The sequence below is a fragment of the Austrofundulus limnaeus genome, unplaced genomic scaffold, assembly GCF_001266775.1.
Source record: "Austrofundulus limnaeus strain Quisiro unplaced genomic scaffold, Austrofundulus_limnaeus-1.0 Scaffold1360, whole genome shotgun sequence".
NCBI lineage: Eukaryota > Metazoa > Chordata > Actinopteri > Cyprinodontiformes > Rivulidae > Austrofundulus > Austrofundulus limnaeus.
The window spans coordinates 38113-50836 of NW_013953762.1; the positions used below are offsets into that span (position 1 = coordinate 38113).

General features: G+C 40.9%; 1 protein-coding gene across 3 annotated transcripts in view; it reads left to right on the forward strand.

Moving 5' to 3' along the window:
• Positions 1 to 11870, forward strand: part of ncoa2 (nuclear receptor coactivator 2) — a 39632-nt gene extending 27762 nt beyond the window's left edge. The window contains exons 12-20 of one of the 3 annotated variants that reach the window (XM_014031981.1): positions 94 to 279; positions 733 to 862; positions 962 to 1124; positions 2285 to 2581; positions 3002 to 3082; positions 4122 to 4575; positions 5256 to 5433; positions 6765 to 6969; positions 8710 to 11870. In XM_014031981.1, the coding sequence (XP_013887435.1) occupies positions 94 to 279; positions 733 to 862; positions 962 to 1124; positions 2285 to 2581; positions 3002 to 3082; positions 4122 to 4575; positions 5256 to 5433; positions 6765 to 6969; positions 8710 to 8721 (1706 nt within the window). In that variant the 3' untranslated portion in view covers positions 8722 to 11870. The remainder of the gene's footprint in view (positions 1 to 93; positions 280 to 732; positions 863 to 961; positions 1125 to 2284; positions 2582 to 3001; positions 3083 to 4121; positions 4576 to 5255; positions 5434 to 6764; positions 6970 to 8709) is intronic. The other 2 variants (XM_014031983.1, XM_014031984.1) reach the window with 2 other exon arrangements.
• Positions 11871 to 12724: the final 854 nt, after the last annotated feature.

Below are 12724 nucleotides of genomic sequence, written 5' to 3' on the forward strand. Positions count from 1 at the left end.
AGGTCTTAAATTTAATTTCACTTGGCATTAAAAGGTCTTAAATTTAACTTTGCTTAAACTGTAGGAACCCTGTGTGTGCTCGCTTCTCCTTAGGGCTGATGGCTCCAGGTGGTCCACGGCCAGGCATGCAGCAGGAGGGCTGGGTGGGTTCTGCCAACGCGCCTCCGCTGGGAGCATCCGGACCCGTACAGCAAAATGCGATGCAGGGCAGAATGGGTCCTCAAATAAGAGCCAACAGCCAGCCCCGGCCGATGCTCCAGTCCCCGATGATGGCCAACGGTGAGACCACGATGTGGCATCAAAACCCTGAATTCACCCCATATTTTTCACACGCATGAATTTAGGATTAATCAAACATTTTAAAGCAACACACTGGCAAATGGGAAACAAAAGATAATGAAGTGTGCCATGGAAAAAGCAACTAGAATGAAGTTCCTACAGTAGGAAACTGTCAGACCAGAACAGGCAAATATTGTTGATTGTGACCTCTGATGCTGGTGAGGCACAGTGAAGATTTTAGCCCACCAAAATATTGTTRACCAGCCCCTCACAGATGTAAATGATGCCACCTTGTGGTTTGTCAAATGACTAAGAAAATAAATAGTTATATCAAAATGTTTGTGCTGTTTTTCTCCAAATATTTTGACAGAAATTTGTCTTCATGTTGTCTCAACAGTTTATTACCATGTCGACTTTCTAACACTTTGTCTTAATCTCTTTAATGTCTCTTAGCCCAACCTGACATGGACATTACTTTGGTCGGCCACCATTTCTCCCAACAACAAGCTCCACCCAACCAGACGGCGCCTTTACCGGACAGCATGATGCCAATCGATCAGACTGTTTTTGTAAACCAGAACAGGTGAGCTGGGACTRTTTAAGATTTGATATGGAACATTTCTGTGATATAGAAAATAAAAAAAATGAACGAAGCATTTTTTTCTGTTTTGGTATTCCTCAGATCTGCACCCCAAGATGATCATCTCTGCAACCCGGGGCTCGGTACTGATGGGAGCGCGGTGGATGAAGGAGCCTTGATGTCCCAGCTGTACACGGCACTGAAAGACTTTGACGGTCTGGAGGAGCTCGATCGGGCTCTTGGGATCCCCGCCCTGGTTGAACAGGTGAGCTTTCCCAACATGCATCATCACATTCACCACTTAAATCCAACTAAATTTCTCTGGTGGCCACAGCTACTGCAGACCCACAGCTCAGGGGCCGAACATCCAGCAGTTAATGTCATGTAAATAAACAACTAYTGTTACCTTTGGAATTAGTTTATTTTGCTGCATTTAATCATGAATGTAACATGCAGAACCCAATGAAATGAAAGTAATGATTTTAATATAATATCAAAAACAAAAATTACACATTATGCCTCCTATTTAACACATATATGTGACCCATCACATTGAAATGAGGATTAAGTCAAATGTGGTCAGAATTACCTAATCATATTTTCAGATTCCTGGCTTTAAAAGTTACATTTTGATACTGAGGTCATCCTGATATCATTAGAAGATACAGAGATATTATTTAATTTGTCTTGTTGGTTACAATAAAACATAAATATTTGGTCTAAATCCTAATTTTATGTGATTTTAATGAGGATTTTTTTATGTCATTTTAAAAATGAAATCTCAAATAGTAATTGAATATTGAGATTTCCCAGCTAGAAAGAAACAAAAGCTTTGATAGGTTACAGGGAAAATCTCAAAATTTTAAGGCATTTTTCCTCAATCAGATTTTTTTGTTGCTAACGCTCAAAAAAGTGCTTCAAAAAAATTTTTAGGATAATATTTCAGACAGTTCATTGAAATGATACATTGATAACACATTTATTTGTTATATTTTTACAAAATGTAATTTTTGCAAGTATTTTAATCAAAACACTATGTCTGCCTTTTTCTCCACATACAACTTTTAGACTTAATCCTCGTTTCGATGTGATGTCATATTATTTTGACATCTCTAAATGATCTTAGTTTTATCTTGAGCTGATTGTAGTTTTTACTCTCATGAGTGTTCATAGAAGTGTTTTATTTTCCAGCTTTTAGCCAAGATTCAGATGTAGATATCACACGTCTAACTGAATGAACTTAAAGTAATTCAAGTATAAAACTGGGAGTTTGGGATAAGAGATTAATGAACCAGTTGATGGGCCAGAGTTTGGTCACATGTGGGCCYGATGTGGCCCACYTGCCACCAGTTGAAAAGCCCTGACGTTAAAGGTTTTTTGGGGATATCTCATCACGGTTGCTGTATTCGTCGCTGCCTGTTTCAGAGCCAGTCACTGGAGCCAGACCAGTTCCCACAGGACCCCTCCATGATGTTAGACCAGAAGCCCCCAATGTACACCCAGCAGTTCGGCCCTCCACCGTCCCACATGGCACCGAGGGGCTTCCCCGCGGCTCCCCTTCAAGAACCCAGCTTTCACCCCATGTCCGGCCAAATGGGTCCGCGGCCGGGTTACCCAATGATGAGAATGCAGCCTCGGCCGGGACTCAGGCCTGTGGGCGTAGCCCCCAACCAGCCCAACACACTACGACTGCAACTCCAGCACCGGCTACAGTCACAACAGGTACACAATGCAGCGAGACCACCCTGACACGACTAGACGTGATAAATACAACCTATTGATTCTTGACTCTGTTGCAACCTCAAATCTGATGTTTTGCAGCTCAGATATGAGTTGTGCAATTCTCCTTTAGGTCAACAGTTTAGTTGGTTTGTGTTTGCCCATGTTTGCACTAAGGGGTCTGCGAGCCATGGTTTAACCCATCTCTGTAAAAATGTGCAAAAAGATTCCATGTTTTAATTTAAGGCTGCCTGATATTAGGGAAATAGTCAACTTGTATTAGTTACATTGTGTATTCTTACATCAGATAAACTTGTTTTTATGAGAAAAATTGAGATTATTTTAAATTTGAAACAGTTTGAACAAAGTTAAATCATGAGTAAAGCTGTTTGAGTTACACGTCATTTCTTTGTGTTGTCTCAGCAGAACCGTCAGCCAWTGATGACTCAGATGAGTAGTGGGTCAAATGTGAACCTACCCCTTCGAGCCAGTGCTCCAACCCAGGTACATCACCACAACCATTATGTCACTTCTCTGTCATTATGATATAACTTGACACAGTTAGGGATTTMCTAATAAAACTGAAATCCCAAAGTAGTTGGGACATTGTCTAAAATCTTATCAGGTCACAGTGGACCAGAATAAACATATCACAGTACTGTTTGTTTTTTGAGGAAAACAAAAGATACATTTTAAATTTGATGGTAGCAACATATCTTTAAAGGGAACATTAAACATTATTTAATAAACTTGTACTTCAACTATAAAAACAAAAATGTAAAAATACTGTAGGCTGCTTTAGTTTTATAAATTAAAAAAAGTGACACGAACTGCACCACATTATTTACGCAGCAGAGCATAGCAGGGTTTACCAGGTGTTCAGGTGTGAGCTCTGACGATCAGCATTATGATGAAACCAGAACGAGTTGCCTGAGAGAAGAATGTAGAAATGACTCAATCTGAAACTGAAAATGTGGATGAAGGACAACGGAGCTGCTTCGTGGAAGGAGAAAACCAGCTTAGCCTGTTAGCTTTAGTGTTAGCTCCCAAGCTAACACCAACAGACTAAATTTGAAGTTTCACACATTTCACACATTTCTACATTCTCGCCTGTCAACATGCTCTGTATGAGTTGTGGCGTTAATAATATGGTGCAGTTCGTGTGCCAATATAATATGTTTTAATTTATAAAATTTAAATAGCCTACAGTATTTTTACGGTCTTGTTTTTATAGTTGAGTAAATGTTTATCAAATAATGTCTAATGTTACAACTGGTCGGGGTTTCCTTTAAAAAGCTGAGACAAACAAAGCCTAAAGGTAAATGGTACAAATTTAAAACCAATTAAAACAGCTTTTTGTAATTACTTAGGTTTATTTTGGTTTTTAATAGATTCACAAATCATTGTTAATAATCAGTTTTTGTTTACACTTTACACAACATCCCAACTGTTTCAGAATAGGTGTAGTTTGAAGCTTTGAACATGAACATTTCTCTCCTTTTTTGTTCCCCCTCCTTCCACTTCCTCCTTCTGCTCCTTCCAGGCAACCATCAATGCTCGGATGTTGGCTCAGCGTCAGCGGGAACTTCTGAGTAACCACCTGAGGCAGAGGGAGCAGGTGCGACAGGCCCAGCAGGTTCAGCAGCAGCGGAGCATGGCCATGAGAGCCACCCTGCCTCCCAACATGGCCGCCGTGGGCATGAGCAGCCCCAGGAATCCTCAGGCAACCCCCCCGCAGTTCCCCTACCCGCCCAGCTACGGTACCAGTACAGGCCTGGCCTCGTCCCCTCCCCCCACCAGCCCGTTCTCCTCCCCTCTCTCCCCCAGCCTGCCCTCTCTCCCCCCCACCCCTCAGCTCCATCTGCATGGCACCTCCTCCTCCTCCTCCTCCTCTTCCTCTCAGATGATGATGGGAAACACAAACATGATGGGCGGACAGTACGGGGCCGTACTCAGCCCCCAAATGCAGCACAGTGCCTTTCAGTTTCCCAACTCAGGTACTGCTCCCACTCCTCAGCCCACCACACACCTCAGAGCCCCCGTGTGTGTGTTTGTGTGTGTGTGACATCATGTATCTGTGTTGGTGTGACTGTAGCAGCACAGCATCACTCTTTAGTCTGATTCATATGATGATGATGATGATGATGATGATGACCACATGTATCACTCGTTGACTCATGCTGCAGTCACTCACTGTCTTCATGAAACCAATTATAGATTTCGATTTAGGCTTAAAATGTGATGATTCGTTTTTACTCCACTAGAGGGCATCAAGTGCTCACTAATTCAGGCAGGATGCACTCTGACACCTAAGTCATGTCTGTAATCTGATTTGTCTGATGACAGGTTTGGTTTATCCCCTTATTTTATTTCTTTTTGTGGGTTTTCTCCCTTGGATCCCTCATCGACTCTCTTCCTGTTTCGTTGTTCCAGTGCATGTAGGAGACATTAACTGCCTGTGAATAACCCTGAATGCAAACTGAAATTTCTCTTCTGTGTCATAATAATCCTCATGTTTTTATTTATTTTATTTTTTTACTCCAAATCTGATTTTCAAAAGCCTCATCTTGAAGCAGATCATCTGGAATGTTAACGCCCTCCTCGCTCCTTCGTTTGTCAGTAAATGAGTTTATTTGCGATTCTGTCTGATGTGTATTTTTATATACATCCCACACAGGTATGAACCAACAGGCAGACGCAAGCTTTGGAGGAACCAGCACGCCGCAGAGCCCCCTGCTGTCCCCCCGCATGGCCCACACTCAGTCCCCCATGATTCAACAGGGCCAACAGAACWCTGCTTTCCAGGGTTCTCCTGACATGAACGGCTGGCCGCAGGGCAACATGGGAGGGAACAGGTAAAGAGGGCGACGAGTAAACCGGGGGGTGTCGAACTCGTTTTCACCGAGGGCCACATGAGCGTTAATTATCTTTGACGTTTCGAATTTAACTTAGACTAAACAGGAAACATCACACTCCTCGTCTCATTGCTGCGGCTGAGCTCTGCGTGGTATTTCCTGCGTAGACACAGGTTTTAGCATGTCCTCCTAAAAACACTGAAAGGTACCACAAGTATGACTGACTAAATGTGAAGTAAGTACTGCAGAAATATTAAACGTTCAAGTTTTTTACTCACTGTTGTGTAGCTGCCATCTTGAATTCTAAACTCTCCCACACCACTTTCTGACATGCAGACACACTGTTTAAATTTACAACTTGTAAGTGGGAAATTCCCACTTCCTACAACTTCTGGTGCGTTCCATTTAAATCGTATTCTGGAACTGGGAAGTGGTAGTGACGTAATTTCCCAACTAACCGTATGAAACCACATTCCAGTCAGCCCACAGGTGATTGTGTTGCTGCTGCTAACCTAGTTACAATATAAACAATGATAAAAAAAGAGCTCTACTACGTATGTCATGCAAATAAACATTAATTTTAATAAGTACAGTATGCACAAAAGATGCACTAATTGTACGAGTGATTAAACATCCACTGTAGGGGGCGTTCCAGTTTAAATTTACGAATGAGAAAAAGAAATTTCCATTGTCCAGTGCTACTGGAACACACCATGAGCTGCAACAAAAGTTAGTTTTGAACACTGTCTACTTCCACCTAGTGGTAGGATGTCGTCATTTAGTAAAATAATGGACATGCATCATGGGAGGTGTAGTTTGGCCAGTTTAAAGGAGGATACGCTTATTTTAAATAATTAACTCACCTTTGAGGCTCTTGCGAGCCCCAAAAAATGCCATGGCGGGCCACATTTGGCCCACGGACCTTGATTTTGTCACATGTCTTAAAACTATTGTTTCAAAATAGAAATATAACTTTAAAAATCTGGAATTTTTAACCTTTTTTGTCTGAGACTGAAAATAGGTAAGTTTTTTAATAAATGTGTGCTGATTTCTAAATGAATCTTTTTTTTAAATCTTTTAAATACATTTGAACTGTTTTTCTCCAGCATTAAATTGAAACAATAACACAAAATCCTTTGTTCAAGCAATACTCCAGTTAACTTTTTAACTAAAAGTAAGAAACGTAGAAAAGAATTCTTTAAAACAAAGATTGAGACGAGTCAGGAGTCTGTATTTGTGGGAGCTTTGCACACTTGAACACATTGTTTCGACGGTGACTGTAGCAGAAGAATCCAACGGGCGTGTTTTTGTGTTCCCACTCCTGTCCTCAGTATATTCCCGCAGCAGCAGACATCCCCGCAGTTCACGCAGCAGAACAACGGCAACATGTACAACGGCAGCGCCATGAGCCTCAACAGCATCTCCATGAGCACCAACATGGCACCCAGCAGCATGAGTCAGATGGCGGGACAGATGAGCATCACATCCATGGCGTCAGGGTCCTCACCTGGCCTGCCCTCCATGGGACAAGAACAGGTACGTTCCACTCAGGCTGACCATCCACAGCGCACCTGTAATCTGTTAGCTGTTTTGCTCAAAGTGCATGTGACGTGCACGTCCTTCGAATGCAAAAAGTCAAAGAAAACATCTTTACATTTAAGAAACTTTACYTAACACATATGATTTTATCCATTTTGTCACATAACCGGCATATTTTCTTCTGAACTTGGCTCAGRTAATGTGAAACAGGAAGTGACATCAAAGGGGGACTTTTGAAGAAAAGAAAACCTGTTTTTTGTTRATAGAAAAAAAAATATTTGACCTTTGACTCTTCATTTCTCTCTGATTCAAAATAATCTAAAGAAACATCAGATTCTTCTCTACCGTCTGTTAGTTATTATAGCATTCAGACATACCCCTTTGACATCACTTCCTMTTACTTCACATGCAAATATCTCAACACCTGTTCATGTCAGTGACATAAATTTTTTTTTGCAATAATTTATCAATGTTATCTTTCCAAAAATGCATTTATGTTCATTACAAAAATTTGGTGCCACAGGTACTTTAAAGTTGTCCTGATGCATCTCAGTAATCCAGGTAAAAAAATCAAAAAGAAAAAAATTGTAGGTCTTCTGGACGGGTTCTTCTCTAATGAAACATTTCGTCTCTCCTCCAAGAGACTTCTTCAGTCTGAGAGTTTCAGGCAAAATTCAGGCTTTTAAGCACTGCCTCCATGTGACTGATACATCACATCACATGGCTATCGTTGACACCTAATTAACACTTATTGTTAACAGGGGGTGGAGTGATACTGGCAATAGCCGCGCTGTAGGAGGAGGACAACTGAAAACGGAGGCCTCCACCTCTGTTTAAGACCGTCCATCATTAAACAGAGGTGGAGGCCTCCGGTTTCAGTTGTCCCCCTCCTACAGTGCTGCTATTGCCAGTATCACTCCACCCCCTGTTAACAATAAGTGTTAATTAGGTGTCAACGATAGCCATGTGAGTATCAGTCACATGGAGGCAGMGCTTAAAAGCCRGAATMTTGCCTGAAACTCTCAGACTGAAGAAGTCTCTTGGAGGAGAGACGAAACGTTTCATTAYAGAAGAACCCGTCCAGAAGACCTATACAATTTTTTTCTTTTTGTACTTTAAAGTTGTTTGTTATTCTGAGACTCTGTTACTGAATAGCCCTGCTGGTGAATAATTTACTCAGTAGTTTACGTAACTTTTTTTTTTGGTCAGAGTTCTACATGGTTTAAACTTAGACAGGGATGTGATTAGCACTGAGATCCTCACACAAGCAGCAGACGTTACTCGTCCGCTCCCAGACGAAAGCGATGATGTTTTCATGTCAGGAACATTTGATTCCTGCTGCGTTTTTCATTTAATTCCAACCAAGTTAATTTGTCTCCCCTGGTCTCTGGCGTTGTTAGCTCAGTGTTTGAAATGTTGGCCGTAATGCTTTTAAGCCAGTAAAGGCTGATGAATATTTAATGGTGGCGATGCCGTTTGCTTGTCTGCACTCCAGACTGATGTAACGTGTCACTGGACTTACCTCACCTTTCAGGTTTATAGAAAATTATTGGCACTTAGTTTATTTTAATTATTTACTGTTAGCCCATTAGTACATGCATTTGTGATTTAGTGGTGTTATTTATTATCGTTTTTTTTTTACAACCAAGGTTGTTGGTTTGTAATTGCTTAAGAGTCTTGAGTTTTGATGCAGTTATTTTAATGAAAAATCTGAACTAATTTTTTTTTTTTTTGCAGAAATATTGTTGACCTTCGTGAAGCCTCACGACTCAATCTTCAAAGATCAGCTGGAGCGAGGAGCTCGTCGGCCCTGTAAGAACAAAAACGCAAACTAATCGGCTGCCCCTCGAACCAGCCAGGCCAGCGCCCTGAACCCCCCCTCGTCCTTCCCTTGTCCCCCACCACCACCACATATAGACACAGTGCGCAGAAGGCCGGGGGAAGGACCTCCAGCCAACTTACCTAACCCCTCCTGGAGGAGAGCCTGCCGATGAATCTGCCTGTCCAGCCGCATTCACCGTAGTGTGACTTACTGTCGGCCTCCTGGAGGGGGCGAGGTGAGGGGGGGGGGACATGAAATTGGGCAGAAGCGTCGGGGTCTTTGTTCTGATGAATGTATTCCTCTCAGTGGACCGCGGCCATTTACAATCTCGTCTCAAACTCAAACTGATTCATTTTCTCCTCCGGCTACATTTGTTTGTTTTTCTGTTTCAAAACGGCAGCAAAGACTCCCAGGTTACGTTCGGAATCATGGATGGAGATCAAACAGGACAGTTTTGCCTTTTTTTTTTGCTGTTTGTTATTTTATTATTATTTTAGTTTTTTATTCTTGTGAAAATTCAAATGTAGAGTGACGACGTGGCGGGAGGAGGAAGAAAAAAAACTGTTCTTGATAAACACTGCAGAAGAATGATTGGAGTGAAATTCTATGATTAGACTAATTTAGTCGAGAGGTTTAAATAGTGTATTAAATTAAGTTTTATTTTTCTGTATAGATTCATTTTAATTATTGTAGATGATTCTTTATCCTTGTAGCAAGAAGACGGTTCCTAAAAGTGTAAAAGGAGCACTTTTCTATCATTTTTAACAGTAACGGTTTTATTCTTTCTGAGAAGATTCTTCTATTAACCTGAATTATGGATTATGCTTTGGTCCGGTTGTTTCAGAAAAATCAAATATGGTTTAAAATGAATTGTACATACAGATAAGTAAAATGTTTTCTTTCTTATTTATTTTCTTCACTAGGGGTTTTTGTTCTCCCATCCTGGTCAAAGCTGCCTCTTGAAGTAGTGCAGTTATTTAGCTTTTTGTTTGTTTTGTTTGTTTGGTTTTCGGGAACCCTGACGTTGTGGTACGATGAAGAAGGGGCGGGGTTTCTGTGAGAAGTCGGGCGGGTTGTAAAAGGGTGTGCTGTGTATACAGTGTACAGATTATGGCTTGCTTCTCTGCCTTTAGCATAGAACACAAACAAAACAAAAAAAAACTCAACACAGCCATACGGTAACTCAAAAAGTATAAAAGTGTGCTTTCTTTGTCGTCTGGAGTGAAAAGTGCTTCATACAAGCTGCTAGGTGCAAACTGTTCTGGTGTGATGTAAACAAGCAATAACAATTACTTGAGAATTTCCTCCTTTTTGTTTGTTTGTTTGTTTTTTGTAAGTTTTGTACAGTTTCCTGAATATGAAAAAGGACACATTTTTGCTCTGCGTTTGGATGCAGTATTAAACACGGTTTTTTTATTGCAGTTTGTACCAAGAAAGTCTACAATCCACACATACAGATATACACACACACACACACAGCGCTCTTATTAAATTATGCAGCACCGGGCTGAGATCCGGAGAGGGAGGTGGTTTATCCGCACCCCCCCGTATTAAAAGGCGCCCCCCTCTCTTCCTCCAGCCTTTCTTCTATCGCAGAGGTCAGAGTTAAGACTGCATGCTTTACGAGGCTCCTGCTCTGACAGACACTTAGCCATATTTTATGACCTCAGGCGAGTTCGTTCGACTCTAAAGGTAATGACGCGCTGTTCTTGCGATGGCTTCACCGTCGCATCCGAAGCAAATCATCCTCTCTAACCTCAAACGTTTAAAAAAGAAAAAAAATGTTTTTTATATAAACTATTTTAACCCAGGACAGACTTTGAGCAAGCCAAATAATCCTCACATTTCAATTGGATTTCTCAATTTCCTTTCAGTCCCTTTTTTCGTCACCAGGCCCACGCAAACCAGGAAACCTCCAATGATGTCACTTAACGGGTCTGACGCGGACGCTTCATTGTAAAACAGGAAGAGAGTCACTCTGAATGTATCGTCATTACAGGCCTAAGGATGTGACTTATTTCCCTCCGTGGTGTTTTGCAGTCACGCTCTTCTCCACTTGTTGCTTTTTATTGTTTTTCTCTCTCTGTATGAAATTTTGAAGCTGTAGCAGGTCTGTTCCGGGACAAAGAGAGGCTGCATGAGCACTCTGGTTTGCCCCTGCAGATGTTTTTTTTTTTTTTTTTTTTTGTCGCGGGGGTCTACAGGAGATTTTCAGTGCTGTTTTGATTGTAAAAATCCACCTTTGCAGGAATATATATATTTAAAAGACAAAAAAGAAAGAAAGAAAAGCCTTTTGAGCCATTTTAAAGGATTCACAGCCCTTTGCAAAACTCCCAAAGATTGTCGAGATTTTGAACTGACTTAAAGCCATGTGGTAGCAGTGCGTTTTATTTGATTTTTATTAGCATTTATAATGAGGACCGGTGCAAAATAAATCCTTTTGCCCACGTACAGATATTCAGGCTTTGGACTCACTAAACAAAACCTTTTTTTTCCTCTTTAACTTAAAGAACTTTAAATGCCCTTTTGTATTGTCTGCTGGTTTCTTAGAGCTAAGATGCAACCTTTAAACGCTAACCCCGCTCCCAGAGTAATGCCTTAGATTTTTGTCTGTTCCTGTTTCCTGTAAATGAATTCTTCTGCTGTCTGTATAAAATTGTATAATGACTGGTGTACAGTATTGAATGAGTGCATCGTTGTTCAACTCTTATCAGCTGCTGACGACTCTGCCACAGTTTTTAACGCACCCCCACATCATTGCTCTCCTCTGTGTTGGGTTACGTCAACGATGGAAAAAGAAACACATATTGAAGCAATATGTTCTAAACTGTATGGACTTCTCTGAAGAAGGCTCCCACCCGCATCCATCACAGGAGTCGCACCTAAAACCTGCATCGATCCGATCTTTGTACCCCCCAAYTGTGTGTGTCTGTGTGTGCGCGCATGTGTGAGCGTTTTATGCAAAATTAGATATACAAGAGAAGTTAAAACCACAGTTATGCAAGTTGTGAACTAATATGGCTTCGCTGATGCTATTTGCCTTGTAAATAAAGAATTCTGTTATTGCATTATTTAACTGAGTGCCTTTTTATTTGAACCAGCCCTCGTCCTTTGTTTTCTGTTTTGTTACATAAAGAAGCTTGATTATTTGAGATTTGTAATGGTTTTTAAGAACAGTGTAATATTAACCCAGGCTTGACAAGYATGCTAAGTTTGTAAGTGGGACATTTTGTACAATTCAGCTGGGGGGGAGMGGGGTAGTATCCCCATTTTTTTTTACTAAATTCAGTTGATGAGACTTGTTTCCGAATTTTCTTTTTCAGCTTGTGTGTGGACGAAGAGTAAAAATTTAATGTTTTATTTAAAAGTGAAATGAAAAGTGTTTCAATTCTGACATTTTCGATTTACGTTAGCTTTCCGTAAATCGAAACAAGTCATGAAAAATTCTTGTTTTTAGAATTTTTCTMGGTTTAAAAAAAAACTTCTCGATTTTAAATTTATAGGTGAACATCGACAAAACATTCTGGGTCATTCTAGCAAATTTTTTGTGTTAAATAAGAAAGTGAAGTCATGTTTTTTTAGGTTTGAGAGAAAGATGTAATTATGTTGATTGCGGTGTGTTTTCCATGAGATTACWGTGTTTCCTACCTGCAGCGGCAACACGCTTCAAATGGAGCGATCATTTTCAGAAAGAGAAAAAAAAAGAGGTGTATATTATTTACCATAACACTGGTTTTACTTGGTCAGTTGATACAATTTAAAAGCTGCTGTATACTTTTGACACGGTCTCACCCCCCAATTTACACTGCATGTGTTTCCGCTGAACAGTTCACGTCATTAGTTTCCACCCCAGTTTCCACTGCGTCCGCTCCGGTCCAGGTGCTCCGAGAGGCCRGTGCAGGAAATGCAGGATTGTGCGATAAAGCTGGT